General features: G+C 47.3%; 1 protein-coding gene across 1 annotated transcript in view; it reads left to right on the top strand.

The window, feature by feature from the left end:
- Window positions 1-879: 879 nt before the first annotated feature.
- The window catches only part of LOC8023867 (heterogeneous nuclear ribonucleoprotein U-like protein 1), a 28717-nt gene continuing 10754 nt past the window's right edge, over window positions 880-18842 (top strand). Inside the window, 12 exon segments of the mRNA XM_029985332.2 lie at window positions 880-1243; window positions 2823-2926; window positions 4768-4812; window positions 5024-5086; window positions 6938-7178; window positions 8299-8350; window positions 9314-9393; window positions 10055-10194; window positions 11918-12017; window positions 14566-14678; window positions 15588-15743; window positions 16601-16717. Coding sequence (XP_029841192.2) covers window positions 895-1243; window positions 2823-2926; window positions 4768-4812; window positions 5024-5086; window positions 6938-7178; window positions 8299-8350; window positions 9314-9393; window positions 10055-10194; window positions 11918-12017; window positions 14566-14678; window positions 15588-15743; window positions 16601-16717 — 1560 coding nt within the window. The 5' untranslated portion in view covers window positions 880-894.

The raw sequence follows: 18842 nt of genomic DNA, 5'->3' as shown, positions 1-18842 counted from the left end.
ACGGTCTTGTCAGAAAGGAATGGGATTTTATCCTGCTTAGTCTTTGAATGCCAAACCTTTGGCGTAGAGCACAAAAAAAATGTTTTCTTTGTTTTAATGGGTACAGGACGTAAAACTAGCCTCATCTTCTGTCCGTACCTGCACGTTATTTACTGTGGTGCGATAAAACTTTGGCTGGGCCTAGTTGGTACTGTACTTATCGATTATGGGACTTGTCCGTGTCGTATGTGTGTCTTTTTTCGTCCTGTTCAGTTCGCGCGTTTTAACTTTTTAATCGTTATTTACTGTACTTTTGTGGACGATATATTTCCCGAACACTCAGCTTCTGTTTTCTTTTTCCCAGAAAATGGGTGGTTGTAATGTTGCAAAACAAATTCTTCAGGTTTCAAAAATGACCTTGAAAAGCAGATGTGGTCATAGGCTAAGGTTATCAAAAGAAAAAAAAACTTTCTTTAGTTCTGTTGCACTTTCAAAATTTGTTCGAAGTTGGCGAATACATATATATCTTTTGCCCTCTCTCGTCTTTGGGAGAACAGTGACTAACGTGGGAGAATTTTCCACAAAAATGACCTTGAAAAGCAGATGTGGCCATAGGCTAAGGTTGTCAAAAAAAAAAACTTTCTTTAGTCCTGTTGCACTTTCAAACTTTGTTCGAAGTGGGCGAATACATATATATCTTTTGTCCTCTCTCGTCTTTGGGAGAACAGCGACTAACGTGGGAGAATTTTCCATACGCCATTTTGGACATTTGCAGAAAAACTTTGAAGCACATTTACTTGAACAACAGGCTGCGCCATCTATGCCGGCAAAGACAATTAGACTAAAAAGAAGTCGAACTTCATAATACGCGCCCTCCGATTGGTGGTCGTTCGGAGGGCTCGCGCCAGTGGACCAATGGGAGCGGCCGTTTCAAAATCGCGCGGCGCCATCACGAGGTTGGGACCCGCCGCCATTTTCTTTTTCTGGAGACGTGTTTTGCGGCGTTCCTCCCCTGGTAAACAAAAAAGCGTCGCTCCAGACCCTCTTCGGGGACGCCAGGCACGTGAAAATACTTCGCAGGTGGTGCCGCTCGGGGACCCGTCACCGCTTCCCAAGATGAGTGATGTGGACATCTCGAAACTCAAAGTGGTGGAGTTGAAGGCAGAGCTCCAGGCGCGAGGCCTAGATACAAAGGGCAACAAAGCTGTTCTGGTAAAGCGGCTCAAGGATGCCATGGACGCGGGACCCACCGGAGAAGGACCGGGTAAGCCATGATGCCGTTTCCCCGGTTTCGCGACGCGATCGTGATCGGAGCTTCGAAGCGATCAGGGGCGTAGTCATTCATTCACCGGTCGGAGCCGGTACCGCGGGAAGCCGCGGTTAGGCTTAGCGGGCGACAACGCCGCCGCGCGAGCCGCTCAGCTTCTCGACTGCCGACCCCATCGGACGAAGTTAGCGCCCGTTTCCGTTTTGCACGTGTCCGGCGACGTGAGCGGAAGCTGTGCGCGACAGCAACGTCGAGCTCAGCTGGCAGGCCTAGGACCGTGCTGATTCGAACGTTGAGATTTTGGAAAGCCGAAGCACGCACCGGCTCGCCGATCAACTAACGAAGCGATCTTGCAGATCGCGCGTGAGCGGATACTAAGCACCCTTGTAAGTTTTGTTCTCTTGGCGTCTTACGGTATTTGATCAGTTTGTGAATGCGATTGAAAGTACGAATTCTAGGCTTACGTGTCGGACCGGCACGATCAAACGCGGCACTTGCTAGCATCGCGCAAGCATGCGCACGGATCGGCCTTTGCTAATATGCTTGTGGTGGCGACTGTGACGGAGCGTGGCAGTCGATTATGCCCCCTAGCTAATTTCAACTTACGGTATCAATGTAAAACAGTCGTTGGTTGGTTGGGATGAGGGCTGCTGGTTCGGTGATGGTTTGAGCTTGCCACTATCTACCTTGTTGGGAACATTTGGACTACTGCCAAGATAGTAGTGACGCTATCTTCTGAATATCGGTCACACAGGTGAATGATTGATTGAGTGACATGAACAGCCACCCGTTACAACCGTAAAAAAAGGCAAACGTGTAAGTTGGTTCAGGGTAATCCGTTTTCAGACACGCAGGCTACTTGCGTTAGCTGTACGGGGGCAATACGTCCGACGAAGTTCTTCACACCTGTGATAGCACTGGACGCTTGATACAACTGAACATCGTGGTTTTGGGGACTATTTTTTTTAAATAAGATCTGACAGTGCAATCGGCGCTTATGTGTGGAGTCGTGTGGTAACGTTTCGTCGGATTTCATTCAAGGGGCAAGGCAAACAGTTATGCCATTTTTTGATTCGTGTAACACAACTTAAGGAGTAGAGTGCTTCCTCGTGTTGCGATGCTGCAGCAACGCCGACGATAGTGACTGGTAACCAATTTCTGAAGCTACAGATATGTTTCTGGAATAATTAAATGTTTTTATTTTAATGTCCAGGCTATGATGGGGCACAGATTGTGAGTGCAGTTGCAAACCTCTGTACCGTTGGATGCTCTAATTTAGGCAAGTTGACCGTGAGAATCGTGTCCAGAGTCCCTCGTCAAGCTGATTAGAACATTGCTTTGTCGCGCGTCCAACGGTGCAAATTTGTGAAGACAAGAATCCCATTAGTTATATATAGGTTGCCCCGACACCATTGGTGCACATTGCACTTTTTCTCAACCGGTTTGTCGACTAGCCAGCACGCCTTATCTGCCTCTTAATTTCCAACTCCGCTAGAAGTAAAAAAAAAGGTTTTGACACTCGACAAATCTATTTTGCCACTCGTCGTCACGTGCTGGTGCGTCCCTCGTGTTGCAGGTGAGGCAGAGGAGGGCGACCAGTCTGCCGAGGAGTCTCAGGGGTCCACCACCAACCTGGGAACGGGCGACGACAGCTTCCAGCAGGACGAGACTTCCAAGCAGGTGAGGCACATCGCCCAGGCTTGTCGGATGCGTCTGCCACACTGTTCCAACAAAAGATCTGCACGAGGAGCTCTGCCTCTAGCATGCCCTCTCGTCTTTTCCGTCCTGGTTTGGATGTGCGTTTCCTGCGAGGTGCCCACATCTTGTCGAAGGGGGGAACCTCACGCTGGAGGTAGAGCTTCTGCTCCAGATCTTGAGTCGAAATACGCCGTAGTTGTGGGCCGTTTAAAGGGGCACTGACACATCAGAATCTTTTTTTTTTTTTTTTTTATTATCCGAAACGATTGAAAACGATGCCGGGACATTACCCTCAAAATTCGAAACTCGGGAATTCAGTATTTCTGAATTAAAAAAACAATTTCCAAATGCCGAATTTGAAGTTCCCGCGTGATCAGTGCAGTGAGTCAAATTTTGTGGACTCCTGCGACTCAACTTTCTTTGGGACCTCCGCCGTTGCCACCGCGACCCAAAGCGAAGAGGAGGTGACCAGGCGGGATAGAAGGGCGCCGGCACTGGAAAAAACCGGTTTCTTCGCCGATATAAGCCTTTGCTCGAGCGCCGCCAAGTTTTCCAAGTGAGGATACAAATCCAGGAAGCGACATAACACCGAAATCTGATTTTTGGTATTGCAAAAAGAGGAGCCGTAGTGCGTTCGCAATTGCGTTAAAAATGATGTTTTACGATTGCCATTGTTAAATGTTACAGATATGTCGTCTACAAAGCTAAATTTCCTGATTTTTGACGTCACCGATCAAAAGAAGCAAGGAGGTGAGCGCGGAAAATATGAACAACAAAAATAAAAAGGCGTGCACGCGCGCAAGGAAGTTTTTTTTTCGCGATGTTTTTTTTTTTTGCGTGTCTATGACTACAACTTGTATCGTTTTAGACAATACAAAAATAATGCGACCCTTGGGGTGTCAGTGCCCCTCTAAGCCGTCGTTGGGGCCAGCAGCGGTTAGGGGCTGCTGACCGAACAGAGATTGTGCTACACGGTTTAATCTGATGTTGAGTGACATACATAAATATCAAAGTAGATTGATAGTAGACACGTTACTTTTTAGATAAGAAGGGTTTGATACGAGATATCGCAAACCTTGCTGCTACTTAGTGCATGAGAATGAGTGTGGCGAGTCCTTGCTTAGCGGTACCTCCGGTGACATAAGGGAAACCCTGTTGCTGCGGATGTTCATAAATGGCTGTGCGCATAGAGGTGGGTTTTTTTCTTCTTCCTTTCCAGTTGCCAGGATAATTGTAATGGCACTTTTTTAGCCGTTGGTTCCTCCCTACCGTATTTGTCGCTACGATTATTTTTAGATGTTCCCCCAGCATTCTGAAACAATAAGTGCCTCACCGACAACGGCCATCTGCGACAGTCGGCAATGCCGCAGACATTGTTGTCTTGAGCCCAGGTGGCGAGTTTTGACTGAAGTAGGTGAGCTTGGCCGAGGTTATCTCTCATTAGGGGCTCAGTGACAGTACTGTCGAACAACTCTGACCGATCGTGATTGGGCCTCTGGCAGTCTGAGTGCTCGTTTAATTGTGGTATTGGTCCGAAAATTTAGCCGGTGTACATTTCAGGAAAGTCTGTTTCGTTCCTTGTCTCTTCCGCCAGTCGAGACTTGGAAAGCGATTGATTTTTATCGTCGATTTCGGGATTTAGTTACGAAGTACGAAAGTACACGTGATGTATGTTGAGTTGTATACCAAAGCAAAGCGCCAGCATTCTTTTGTCGCACTGTTGTTCATTGTTTCTTTGTGCATTTGTGTTTGTGAAATGCACATTTTTTTTTCACAAGCTAAACGTGTGACCTTAAAGCTGACAACCCCTACCTTGCCCACAGGAGGCTTCGCCCACAGCTCCCGAAGAGTGCACAGACGACTCGCAGGTAGGTCCTTTGGTCCCCTGGTCTATGTAGCTGCACGCTGTCTTGTGCATGATGAGTTCGCATTTTATGGTCTTCTTTTCCCGGCTGATGCTTGCCCGTGAGGACAACTGCAATTGTCTGATGACGTTCCGTCCCGCGTTCCATCCGGACCTTTTGATGTGCTCTTTTTTTTAATGTGTCTGCTTTTGTTTTGTGTTTTTGGGGGGCCAAGGCGGAAACGGCTGAGCCACAGTTTGCCGAGGAGTCCTTACCGGAGCCCGAGCCGGAAGCTGAAGTGAGGCCGTTTTCCCTCCCTGTTTGAGGTTTTTAGAGTCATTACTTTTATTTTTTTTTGTTCGCTTCTGTCATGCTGAAGATTTTGAGGTTTTTGTCAGTCTCTACTTTGTTTTGCTCTTGTTTTTAATTAAAATTTTATTCGCCATTGAACTTTGGTTACTGTCAATAGCCTTCAATTAGGTGATTAGTCAATTTGACAAGAGCTGACCATAGAGCTGGGGATAGTAAAATCTACTTTAAAAAAACAAATGTTGCATAAGATTGAGTGAGTAGGCAGGCAAGCTGGTTGATGTTGCACATTATTGAAAAAACCGAGACGACGGACAAAAAAGGGAATGATACACAAGACGACTCGGTTTAGACGTCTTCTGTGTTTGCTTTTTCGTCCATCGTCTCCGGTTTTTCAAAATTGTTGCATAAGATGTATATATTTTTTTTTTAACTTTCTTGTTGTTTGCAAAAAGAAAAAAAAGTGCCCTGCAGAAATTAATATTTAATCTCTGTTATAATCACGGCAGTATTTTTTTCTTTTTTTTTTTTTCTCGTGTGGAAAATTGGATGGAACAGAATGTAACGAACTTGCATTTCGAAAAGAGATTCGGGAATGCGCCCACGGGTTGCATTTAGTGTTTTTCGAAGTCTACTAGGTGTGACAAGAGTTGGTGTTTGGAAGAAAGGAAATAGTTTTCATGAGTACGTAGGGGGGGGGGGGGGGGTATACTTTTATTTGCTATATGGACCTTTCTAGAGTTCTTTTGCACTTTTCTAATGAGGTTTGATTAGAGCATGTGTCAGTTCAAATCAAGGTGTAATGCAAGGGATCCTTTGCGGGCCTGATGATCTGTGACTTAGTCTGCGTGCAAAGCAGCTGAGTGTCTCATAGAATCTAAGCGACATTCATAAGCCTGAAACAATTGTATGAATTAGACAAGCAGGTGGTAAATCAGTGTAGTCACATATGTAAGGTAGTATCGAGATTTAGTAAGCTGTCACTTCGAAGTTAGATGCGTCTTCTGCAGATCTGCTGATTCTGCTGCAGTACACAGGATCAGCAGATGCAAGACCTGCTGCTGTACGCATGCCCTTCTAGAGAATAAATGCTCTAGTGTTGTTCAGAAGCAGTGCAAAAGAAATTGCTAGATTTAAAATAGAATATATCGTTCAGGATAAGTCTGAAATATTTATTGTTAAAGAAACCATAATTTTTTTTGTTCCTATGGTTAACTAGTGATTAGAATGAGCACATCATGCCTGTAGAGCAAGCACCTGGTAACACAGCAAAGAAGGCAGGGGTGCAAAAAGTGGATTTTTCGAGGGACAAATTTCTCTTTCTTTTCATTGATAAATAAGGTATCCAGTGTCCATCTTTCAAAATGTCCATTTCCTTTATGGTAAGGACAGAGTTGAAGGGCAGGGTGTCGGGTCAATTGAAAAAAAAACAGGAAGTTGGTAACGGAAATGGACAAAAGCCTCGAAAACTCGCTTTTTGCAAAAATCCACACGTTTTACAAAAAAAAAAAAAAAAAATTTGGGGGGGGGGGGGGGGGGGGCAGTGATTTTTAATTAATGTTGCAAGGACCCTTCTGAATCGGCAAAAGCGGTTGGGGGTACTCATCTACCAAGCAAAAGGGAGGTGGTGTAGGACAATTACAATGACTGGGTGCACATGGTTCGATCTGTTTAGCTTTGTGGGACAGCCAGCATCGATAAAGAAAACGCTTTGTAGCTCGACTCGATCGATGGTCGAGGGATTTGGGAACCCCAGTTTAGGAACCACTGCCTCAAGGAAGGCGATCTAGCTCGGGCGGCCGTGCTGATCTTGCGGGGCACGCTCGCATTCCCTCGGCAGCCCCCGAGCGTGAAGGAGGAGCCTGCAGAAGCGGAGGTCCACAGCAACAACAACAACAACACGGAGGAGGACGAAGGGGCGTGTCCAGCAGCTGCAGAAGCCCCACCCCCCCAGGCAGACGCAGAGATGGTTCAGGTGAAGGAGGAACCCATGGAGGTGGCCACGGCCCAAGTGAATGGGGAGCAGCAGGACCAGGCGGCAGTCAAGACCGAGCAGGGCGCCGGGGACGCATCCACACAGGGTGAGTGGGCTGCGGCCGGTCACGATCGGCTCCCCCTAGGCGCCGTATATCCTGCGTCACCCGCCAGAGGCCACCGTCGGGCGCAGACTGGACACGTGTCCCATGTGGTTGTTAGTTTGGGGCCCGTGTTCGGTTATCCCGGACGCTGGTGCAGCATTCGTGTTCCAATTTGTGCCCGTGCTGGCCTCCCCTGGCGCTAAGGTGTCGTTATCTTGGAGGCGTTGGTCTTTGCCCAGTTGTAGCCATCTGTACCCGTTTAATACCAACATATATTAGGGGTGAAGCTCCTTAGGGTCTAGCCTTGTCTATCCATCCAGCGTTAGTGCCCACATCGATTGCACAGCCTCCAAGATTGGCCCACTTTAAAAAAAAAAAAAAAAAAATGTGCGCCCGCACGGGGGTTTGAACTTAGGACCGTTTGCTTACGAGGCAGATGTCTTAACCACTACGCTACACTCCAACGTTGCATGTAGCCGCTCAGCGTCATACAGAAGAGGGCGCTGCGGTCAATTGCGTATATAATCGCGTTTAACTTTGCACTTTGCGTTTAACTTTGCTTCGTTTATAGACGAGAGGGCGCTGCGGTCAAATGCTCAACTGCGTATATAACCACGATCCATACCACACATTCTTTTTCTGACGTGGACCGTTGACTTAAGTGGTTGAGATGCATTCCCACGGCTTCTATTGGATCCAAGCTGATCCACTAGAAGAACCACCGGCTCTACATTTCACCAACCATAAAGTAGAAATAATGAAGTCCAAACGCAACCTGGAACTCGGCACTAACTATGAGCAATAAAAAAAAAATGGCACCATCAGCACCACCTATGAAAAATAAAATCAGTATCATCAGCACTACTAGAGCTTCGCCCCAATCAACATCATTCACCACGTGGAGATGCGGCCTCTTTTTCTGCCGTGTAAAGCAAACTTCGATTTAATTCGCCGAAGAGCACAGAAAAGGAATGCCGAAAAGCAGCATTGAAATCTTTAAGCGCTGAAATATAATAAACAACATAAATTATTTGATTTAATTACCTTCTAAATAGCCTAGAATGGTGACAGCAAGATTGGTCCAACTGTATCGTGACTGGGTGGTTGTGTTCGACACTTTCAGGGGAGGACAGGAAGCGTAAGCGGTCGCGCAGCCCAGAGCAAGAACGCTTGAGGTGGGTGCCGTCGATCCGTTTGACGTCGTTCTCGCAAGCGGCGCGCATCTGGCGATTAGGCACAGTGCCACGAGCCGAAAATGCCATGCGCAGCATCGTGGAACAATGCTGCTACGGTCCCGAGGGCTTGGCTCTTCAAAGAGCTGGCGAAACTTGGCAGGCAGCGTTTCAAGACGTATGCCAGAACGCCGGTTTACCACTGTTCGTGGTTTGGTGGTGCTTGAGACACTGTTTGGAGCTGGGTGCTCTGTATGTACGCAGCATGGGCCTTTGCCTCAATGGCTTTTTGAACGCCACAAAACCGTTAAGAAATGTATGACACATGTTTTGGGGGACAAGCTGCTCAAAATAAAGCATAATCGTGATAAAATAATAGTTGATAGAAAAGGGGAAAAAAAAAAAATTTCCAAATGTGCCTTGGCGGGAATTGAACCCGATATTACGAGCGTGACGCTACTGCTGCATTAAAGGGGTGGTAGTAGTAGATCAGTGCCAGAAGGAGCAGTGGCCAACGTGAACGCGTTTGGAGAGTGAGCTAGAAGAAAGGCAGCTACCTCTGTCTCTACCTGCTTATCATCTCAATGATCTGATGTCTCTGCATGCTCTCGCCTCCTCCTTGCCCTCAGTTTTATTCCTATGCGGAGAGCAAGTCATTTGCTTCTTGCGCAGGAGTGGCGATGACATCAGAACAACATAGAGCTGGTAGACCTCAGTGCTAGATGCCTTGAGGTCTACACACCACATTTCCAATCAGCCAATAAGAGCTCGGCATTCTGACATCACCGCAACACTTATCCAAGAAGCAGACGAACTTGCACCCCGCAAAACCAGAGAAAAATGAAAAAAAAAAAAAAAAAAATAGTAACTGCAAAGTTTGCCCCAAGCCCCAGAGGATGCCTCCGAAAAGCTTTCTGTGTATTCCAACTGTATCCGTAGGATCAAGATGAATTGTTGTTTTCCCAGGGCCCAACAGAGCTATCCGGTGAAGGTGGAAGAATTCGCAGAGGACACCTTTGATGAGACGGTGGTCGCCCTCGACACCTGTGAGTTTTCTAGATTCGACTGGCTTGTGACCTCAAATTGCGGAGACATGCTGTCGCGGACAACACGAGCCGAAGTGGTCCTTCGTGCTCCTTCGGCGCTCTTGCCAGCTTTTGAAAGTGCCGTGGTCCAACCTAGGAATGAAACGCGGCGCTAAAATTTCATGCTTTAAATTTTTTGAGAAAAATTATAGGGGGATTGAGGACTCTAATAAAGTAGAAAGTTGGGCTAGTTGGTTTTGGTTATATAGGACTTGTAAACAGCATAACAACCCCCCCCCCCCCCCCCCCTCCATTCTCAGCGCTCATAACGGAAATAAAACTGTTTCAGCAATGATTCTATCTTTGGCTCAAATCTGGCATTTTGGCGAACATGTGGTGAGCCATACAAAAGCCATAGAAACTCCAGCGAAAGGTACTCTCACACCGACCGACGCCTCAAGGCAAAAACGTGTTGGGTCCTAGTTTTAGGCCCCCAGGATTGCAAGGTTGGGCGTTTCTTCGGCATGTTACCAGATACCCTCGCTGATGTGCCTTGAAATGATGTATTGGCATTTCTTTTTACGAAACCGAAGGATGGTTTGGTGGTTCGGCGTCATTTGTCGCCGCCGACGGTGCCGCAGTTGTAAGATCGTCCCTGAGACGCGCTTCCCCTTGCGTGCAGACAACTCGGACCTGAACCTGAGCATAGGCAAGGAGCGCTTCTCCGCCGAACCCTTCTCCCAGCTGGGCTTCGGCCTCATGTGGGCGGGCGCCAGGGCCACCTACGGAGTGCTCAAGGGCAAGGTCTGCTACGAGACCAAGGTGCGTGCGGTTAAGCAGTCTCCGAAGGGAAACTGGAGGAATGGAACCGTTCCAATCAACAAGAGGCTCGGGGATATCCCGAGGCTTTCCACCGCGGTTTCTTGTTTACGAGTTTGTAACCGCGTGCGCGAGTGTTTTCAGTATTCTAATATTTGGATTTGTACTTTGGATAGACCCTTTTCAAAAGTGGGCGCCACCTAGTGGTTGCTGCGCAAATTATCTGAGTCTGCCATCGTTCGGTCACGTGCCCCGAGCATGTGTTGGACACGGATCCAATTGCACGCTTCGTGCTCAAGAAATAGCTGCTGCCATTGTTTCTCGAGGGGGGCGTTGTAAAGGGTCTATTGAACGCAGTAGAGCTTCTGTGCTGTAAAGAGTAGAATCACAAAGTTATGCATGTGGGAAGCCAAATTGAACCGGACTCGTAATACAGTGAAACCCGTTGAGAACGAAAATACGTGCGGCGAATTATTGTCGATGTCGAACTGGCGGAAAATTTAAATAAAACGCATGTGAAAGTGCTTTTTATAACGAACAACATATTGGCTAAATCAAACCCCCCCCCCCCCCCCCCCCCTGGAAGGCTTCCAAAAACGTGCAAAACAATCGTTTTCTAGCCTGTCCCCCTCCCTCCCCCCTTCAAAAAAAAAGGAAACAAAGAGAATTCCAAAAGCTGAAGCCACTAACAAGATTGAGGGAAGAGAACCAATTCAGAAGCCACAAACAAGATTGAGGGAAGAGAAGCGATTCAGAAAGGGGAGGTCAGCTGAAAGAAGGAACTGCACGCATGAAAAAAAAAAAAAAACTTTCCAGCATTTTGTTACAAGGTAGAAGCAAAGAGATGAGAAAGAAAGAGAAGCTTTTGCCTTAGAACGAACGCATCTTGGAAGTTTGTTGTAAATGGTTTTTGCTATATCGAACTGATCGTAGCGTCTCCTGCTGTTCGTTATAAACGGGTTTGACTGTACTTGTACAAGCATTTGAGGTGCTGGTATAACAAATAGTTTTTAGGGGCGGAGCTCCTTAGGGGCTAGCCATGTCCGTCCGCCGTCGGGTGCACGTGCTTCTGCTCGAGAGCTCACGCGCTCACAAGCACGTGCTTCCGTCCTCGTGTAGGGGGAAAAAAAAAAAAGCAACCACGTGGTGAATGATGTTGATTGGGGCGAAGCTCTGGTGGTGCTTGTCTGCGTAGACGCTGAGCCGCAGCATGCCGAGCCTTTCGTTCGTTTTCATCCATGTCGGAAAGAGAATGTGTGGTATGGAACGTGGTTATATACGCATTTCACTGCAGTGTGACATGGATGAAAACGAACGAAAGGCTCGGCATGCTGCGGCTCAGCGTCTACACAGACACGTGGTGAATGACAACTCCACATGGTGAATGACAACATCATTCACCACGTAAAGATGTTTTTTTTTTTTTTTTCTTTTTTTAAGAAATCTATTTCACTTTGAGAATGTTATAATCTGGTAGTAGTAATTGCATTTCTTGAGAGCACACATCGTGCGAATCTCGGTTTTGCAGCATTTGCTTGCGGGTTACCGCCACCGTGGTAAAAATGGAGATGAGTGCTTAGGTCATGGTTTCAGAGCCCCTGGAAATCCAGAAAGAATTCATTTACTCCGCGAGGCTAATTACGGAGAATGGGTGGTCCCGTCCTTGCCGCATTCGATGCATCGAGGTGTCTTGTGTGCTTAAGTGGGCGTGTCCGACTGGGTGCAGATCACCAAGTACCAGGACGTGTCCCACCTGCCGTCAGACGAGCCAACCCCCAATGTGGCGCGGGTGGGCTTCTCCACGGAGAGCACCAGCATGCAGCTGGGTGAGTGCCACACCTCCTTGTGCCCCTTCCTTTCGGGATTTCTGTCCCATGGTCGACGTCGAATCGGCAGCGTAGAAGTGCGACATGTTACATCCGCCGAGGAGGTGGGAATGGCAGAGACGTGCTCTGCTTCTCCTGCCTCCGCTTCAACGCCCCATGCACCTGGCACGCGCGCTTGAGCCACGTCAAAAGGTGTGAAGGCCATGCTCCGCCAATCTCAGTCTGTTGTCTTGGCGTGTGTGGAGAGTGTGGTATTCTATTTATGTAACCCCGTCGTCGAGCCAGCGAGAGTCTGCTCCGTCGTAGTAGGCCGGAGTTGCACGGCAGCAGTAACAGGCGCTGCACCGCTAGGAGCGGTAGAGATTGAGACAGCAGTATTTGTGGCGTCATCACCGAATGCAAGCGTAAGTAAGAGCGCATGCTGTTTGGATTTCTGGGGGGAGGTAGCGGGAAACTCTTCACAGCAAATGCAGTGGAAAGAAATGTGTTTCGAGGTTTGAGTCGGCATTAAAAGGCTATCTTTCAACGCGTTTCCACTCTAGTATTTGGATTAATCACATGGCACCGGACTTTGCTTGGAGCAGAGCATTAGGTCGCACCGTCCCTGTTCGGCTATCTGATCGCAGTTGGCGCCCGCAGCTGTCGTCGGACTCGTGGCAGTCGATGATGCCCGTTGAACTAGCGTGTGAGTGGAATGAGGGAAGAAAGAAGGCAGTTGATTAGGTTGTCTCGGTTACATTGTGTTGCATGGTGCTGTTTCTGTCCTGGCTCGTGCCACATAAGACTTGTGTTGCAGTGCTATGGTCGCCGGCGGCTCGAAAAATGCAGGGCCCGAATAGTCACAAAAATCCTATTAGCGTTCCACGGCCATTGGGATAGTGGAATTGGCCGGTGAGAATATCAAAAAAAGAATCGCAAAGCAAGGTCCTGCTTTGCTCAACCCGTCGTCGGTGACGTGGTTGCTATACCATTTGTGCCAAAGTTCTTACCCTCCTTGATTTTTTTTTTTTTTTTACTAATGTTGCGCATAAAGTCAATATCGCTTAATTGATACTGCAATTATTATAGCTAGGTACAGGGCCAGATTGTTTTAGGAGGCTCATGCTAATTTTCGGAACTTTTTGATTATTGCGTCAAATAATGCACTATTTGATTACTTTATCAAACACTGATGTCACTCGGAAGTTTCCTAATTCTCGTACGTTTGCCCTGTTCCAACAGGTTAGCTAGCTTTGTTGAGTGCGCTTCCCACCACACAGTGGTGCACTGCGGCAAAGCGGCAACCGCCAAATCAGCAATGCGATTTAGCGTGTTTTGTTTTGCCGCAGCGCACCTGCGTGTTAAGTTGAAAGCACTCTTTCAGAGTATGACGTGACAAATTTTTTTTAATAAGGCTGCAGCTATTATATACATATAATGGGTGGCAATATTCTGACAATGCTTCTTTCAAATTCTAGGTTTAGCGAAGGTACTTGAGTACTGCTAAAATATTTGAATGAACTGCTCTATAGGTTTACTTTTACGTCCTCTCGTTCACACCTGTTCGATGGCATAATGAATACGGTAAATTAAGACTAAATTTGCTGGAGCAGTGTATGGAAGTTAGGGAACCATCTTGGCAAGTTCTTTAGGATTGTTCTTAAGAAGGCATATTTATCATTCACATATAAATTTTTGTTATTAAGAAGTTCTACATATAAAGGCCTGTTCACACTCTTGCAATTGAGTACGACCGAGAGAGACGAAATCTGTTAAAACTTCTTGAAATTTCTTAGGGCGAGGGAACACCCTGCCATTCTGGCGCCATCTATGCGGTGGCCCTGGAACTGCCTAACAATGCGTAATACCTATAAGAAAGGCTCGTTTATGACGTTGACTCAAGTTTTTCGAGCCAAGAAGGAAAGGATAATGCGCGAGCGAAATAGAAAATATGCTGGACCGCCAAGTTTACACTGCTACCCTATAGATGGTGCCAGTGTGTCCTCTCGTTGTAAGAGGTTTTAAAAAACCCAGTTGTAAGAGGTCGCAGGAGTGTAAACGGCCCTTTAGATGTTCCTATTGGTGTTTGTGAGTAAATACTGAATCTTTTACCTAGTTCAAAATTGCGGTTTTGTCAGAACCTTTGGAGTTTGAATAAAACATCAATTTGGGGTAGTTTCTTATTGCACTGCAGTTCCTACTGCCCTTCATCAATCATCATCTTGCTGTGTTAGATGTTGCTTCACACTAATAAGCAGTTCTGTGTGTGAGGGAATTGCCGTGCGATTGGTGCTAACAAAAGGTTGCGCAGAGGTGGGAAAGCAGAGCAGACACTGCCTTTTAGTTTGATAAAACAACGCACAAATTTTAACATATTCGTACTGGTACGAAGGAGGACGAAATGTGCGCCTAAGCTCCGAAAGGTGCTCCAAAACGATTCCGACCAATAGCATTGTTGTGTCAGTGACTATGCATGTGCCACACAAAGTCTTGTTATCAGCGAAGCAGTCTTTGAGGAGGGCATTGTACGAGTTCGATTTCAGTTGCCGCCTCTCTCGCCTGCACGCAGGCGAGGAGCCTTTGTCGTACGGCTACGGCGGCACGGGCAAGATCTCGGTGGACTGCAAGTTCAAGGACTATGGGGAGCCCTTTGGCGAAGGGGACGTCATCTTGGGACTAGTCGTGAGTGGCTCTCCCTTATCAATGTCCTTTTGTTCGCTCGTGTCCTCGCCCGTACATCGCAAATTTCTCGTCTAGGCAGCCCCTTCCCTCGTCAAGCGTCGTAAAAGTAAAGCGAGGCTGTTATGACAGAGCTTCACTTTAGTGGATGAAGTAATATTCCCTTCTGTGCCAGAAGTGCACCAGCAATGTGCCTCACTTGGTGGGGCATACGCCCTATTCGATTTACAAGTGCAGGAAGTATATTGCCCCATACTTTTCTGCACTGGAGCAGGTAAATTGAACGAGCCTATTGCTTAATCATTTGCATCAAAAATGCCCTTATTTTGCACTTTTTGGGTTCAGACTTTTGATGTGACATGTTGTCGTGTCTGGGTGGCATTGCAAATACTAACCACCTCCCCAAAACCGTGAGCCTGCAGAAATGATCAAACAGTTAACCCGAGCCGAGTTGGATATGCTCTGAAAACATTGCGTCAGTAATAGACACTTTTCAAAAGTGTGCGCCATCTAGTGGCTGCTGAGCCAACTATTCGAGTCCACCATTGTTTAGGCGCACGCTTCGAGCGTGTATTACACATAAAGACTGCATCATAGTTCGACACAAACTTGACGGAGCTTGTAACGAGAACGAGCACTGCATCTGCGTTTGGCAAGGACTCTCATCCGATTACTCATTTTGTACTTGAGGAGTGGCGACCCCCAAAGTTGCTCTGTAGGATTTTGTGGTGAAATGTCTATTAGTTGTCGATTCATCCTGCCTCGAGCATTGGCAGGTTGCCACAACCGAATCGTTGGTTTAGATCCGTGTCATCCCCAGCAATTCGTGTTGCAACAACCCCGCGATGGCAGGGAAAATCGACCCACTCGAATTGGACCCCAGCGTCACCCCTCGTTGCCTCCTCCGTGCAGGACATGGATTCCGACCCTGTGCGGATGAGCTTTGCCAAGAACGGCAAGGACCTTGGGGTGGCCTTTGAGGTGGCCAAGGCCACCCTTGGCGGGCAGGCCCTCTTCCCCCACGTGTTGTCCAAGAACTGCTCCTTCGAGGTCAACTTTGGACAGAAGGTGCGTCTCCCGGGGATTTTTTTCTCCTCTCCGTGAGTCTGTCGAAGGAACGATGGCGTGAGGACTGTGCTTGCGTCGCAGTTACTGTGGCGCCTGGTTATACGAAGCTTTATTTGAAGTTGACCGATCTCGCCAAGCCGCCGCCATACTTCAGTTCATGGGAGGCAGAAGGCAGCGCACACGACGGCTCGTGCAATCTGCACGCAAACAGCTGCAGGAAAGTTGTCGTAGTGCATAAAGACTAGATTTCCTTTGATGCGTCACAGCAGCAGTAGCATTGCGAACATGGCTGGTGTGGTCGGTCCTTTGCGAGACGGGTCGTGGAGATGTTTCGTTGCACTTTGCCCAAACTTGTTTAACGAAAATACAGTCGGTAGGCGAGCCGAGCTTTAAAGTTTACTTCATATTTCCTTTTTTTTTTTTTTTTTGCACTCCAGTCTTGGGTTAATGTCATGAGGTGCTCATGAAAAGTGTGTGAATACTGTTACTCATTATTCACTCAGGTAGTGGACATGCCACTCGACGCTGGGTCTCGGGGGGGGGGTTGGATTGGAGAATGGCAGCACGGTTCAAAAATGGAAAAACATATTTGTGAATGGCTGACCACACAGACCTCTTTAATTTTGCTCGATACGGGCCAATATTGATGAAGTCTACGCATTTAGAAATGACAGCGTCTATACTGTACAAGTTAGGCGATACCTCGACTTGGAGATTCAAACCTTTAGCCCAAGCAGAAGCAACGCTAGCAAAACCTTTGTGCATCCGTCTGCACATCTCAAGGCGTCACGACGAGAAAGAGGTTTGCCTTTGGAACGAGCGTGGCGTGTGGCTGAAGCTGCCCGTGCCTGGCGCAGGAGGCTCCGTGGTTCCCCCTTCCCAAAGCCTACCAGGACTACTCCTTCCTGGGCTGTGTACCCCTCGACGAACGGCTCAGGGGCGTCCTGGGACCAAAGAAGAAGGCGGACTGCGAGGTAGGTGCTCACCTCCGTCTGCTTCCTGTTTTGGTGCTACTTGGAGGGACACTGACTCCCCTAAAAGCGGCATTTATTTAAAGTGTTTCGGACAGAACACTTGTCATAAAACAAAATCAACCAAGAAAAAAAAAAAAGTGCATTGTTTTTATTGTGAGACTTGTTCGGAGTTTGGGCCGATTCCAAAACGCGATTCTAGTATTTCAAGACCTCAACTTAACAGTGCAGTGTTTCACCCCCAAAATTTATGTTGTTTTTTTTCACCAAAAAAATGAACGATTCGTTGCCAAATGCTCAGTTTCCGTCCAAACATAGCGCGAGTGGTACGTACCACAGGGCGTCTAGCGGCCAGGAATTGTCAGGGACAATTTAATTACCGGAAAAAATCAGGGAATTGTCAGGGATATTGTCGAAAAGTAGCCCAGTGTGGGAAAATGAGCCGGAAACGCCATCGAGTGCCCTGAGCAAAGACGTGAGGACTTGGGGGCAGAAAAATAAGCAATAAATTCTGCTTAGAGCGGAGCGCGGGCTCTGCTCACTTGATGTAGAGTGCTACCAGATGCAAAGAGAACAGCCGACAAATCCAGTTAAGCCTTGGATTGGATTGAGAGCGTGACACTAGGCTAGATCCAGTTAGATCTACTAGATTTAGTAACAAATGGGAAAGCCGCAAGCCCCAATCCCATCCAAGCCTTAAACCGAAAGCGTGTATCTGGCGGCCGTGTGGCCATGTTGCCATTCAGTTATTGACGTGTGTGGTTGAGCGTTGTGTTTTTATAGCATTTGCGGAAGTGGCCTCTTCACTGACGATGTCGGCGGCAAGAAAGTGCTTGTTTAATGCGGACTGGACGAACCCGAATATTTCGGAATATGCAAGTTGGATTAAAGGGACACTAACACCTCAAAGGTCGTATTTTTTTTTATTGTCTAGAACGATGCAAGTTGTAGTCATAGACACGCAAAGAACGCATCGCGAAAAAAAAAATTTTTGCGCGCGCCTTTTTATTTTTGGCGTTTGAATCTCCCGCCTCTCGCCTCCTCGCTTTTTTTTATTCGTGACGTCAAGAATCATGAAATTTAGAAGCTTTGTAGGCGACATCTCTAACATTTAATAACGGCAATCCTAAAACATGTTTTTTAACGCAATTGCGAACGCACTACGGCCCTTCTTTTTGAAATACCAAAAATCGGGAGATTGTTGTGGTGCCGTCTCCTGGATTTGTATCCGCCCACGAAAAACAGGCGACACCGCTCAAAACCGGTCCGCCGGCGCTGGCTCCTTTCCTCCTCGCTTTGGGTCGCCATGGCAACAGCAGGGGGTCGTGAAAGAAAGTGGACTCAGGACTCCGCAACATTTGACGTCAACGCACCGGCGCGGATCACGCGGGAACTTCGAATTCGGCATTTGGAAATTCTTTTTTCACTTCACAAATACTAAATTCCCAAATTTTAAATCTTGAGGGTAATGTCCTGGCATTGTTTTCAATCGTTTCGGATAATAAAAAAAAAATGATTTTGATGTGTCAGTGCCTTTTTAAGCCCGTGCTAGGTGATCTTCGCAGTGCTCAATTGCTCAATGCCTTGTGTTGTAATGGTCTTATATATTCAACCGCATGTACAGTGGTAGTTAATTTCGCCTGACATTATCAGGAAAAACCTGAAAACGTCGGGGAATTTTAAAATAATAATTTGCCAGACACCCTGGAACCAGATGCCCAAGTTTGAGAACTAACCATTGCCTTATGTTGATTTTTTTTTTAAATTTCGATGTGGCAATGTGGCCCTTTCTCAATAACTGGCACCATTTAGCAGAGTGTACTTGAGGACTGGTCAAATGCCATTTTTTCAATGAAATCACTAAAAAAAATAACATAATTTTTTAAAAAGATAATTTCAGCATCTGATTCGAACCACTAACGCTACATCTTGGCTGACTGTTAGTCTTTTTCTAAGAAAAGCTGGCGGCGTCCGTCTGCAGACAAAACAGTGGAAAGGGAAAGTGCACCGCATAGAGAGAAGAGTAGTGAAGGTCAAAGGCGAAGAGGGAGGCGACGTCATGGGTCGGAAGCCAATGCGCATGCGGATGCTGGGGCAGGCCTGAACTGGCAGCAGCATCGGGCAACGG

The sequence above is a fragment of the Ixodes scapularis genome, unplaced genomic scaffold (assembly GCF_016920785.2).
Source record: "Ixodes scapularis isolate PalLabHiFi unplaced genomic scaffold, ASM1692078v2 PGA_scaffold4__175_contigs__length_147842914, whole genome shotgun sequence".
In the NCBI taxonomy this organism is placed as follows: domain Eukaryota; kingdom Metazoa; phylum Arthropoda; class Arachnida; order Ixodida; family Ixodidae; genus Ixodes; species Ixodes scapularis.
Note: the sequence above shows the minus strand (reverse complement) of the source record. Positions and strands in the feature narration are given on the sequence as shown.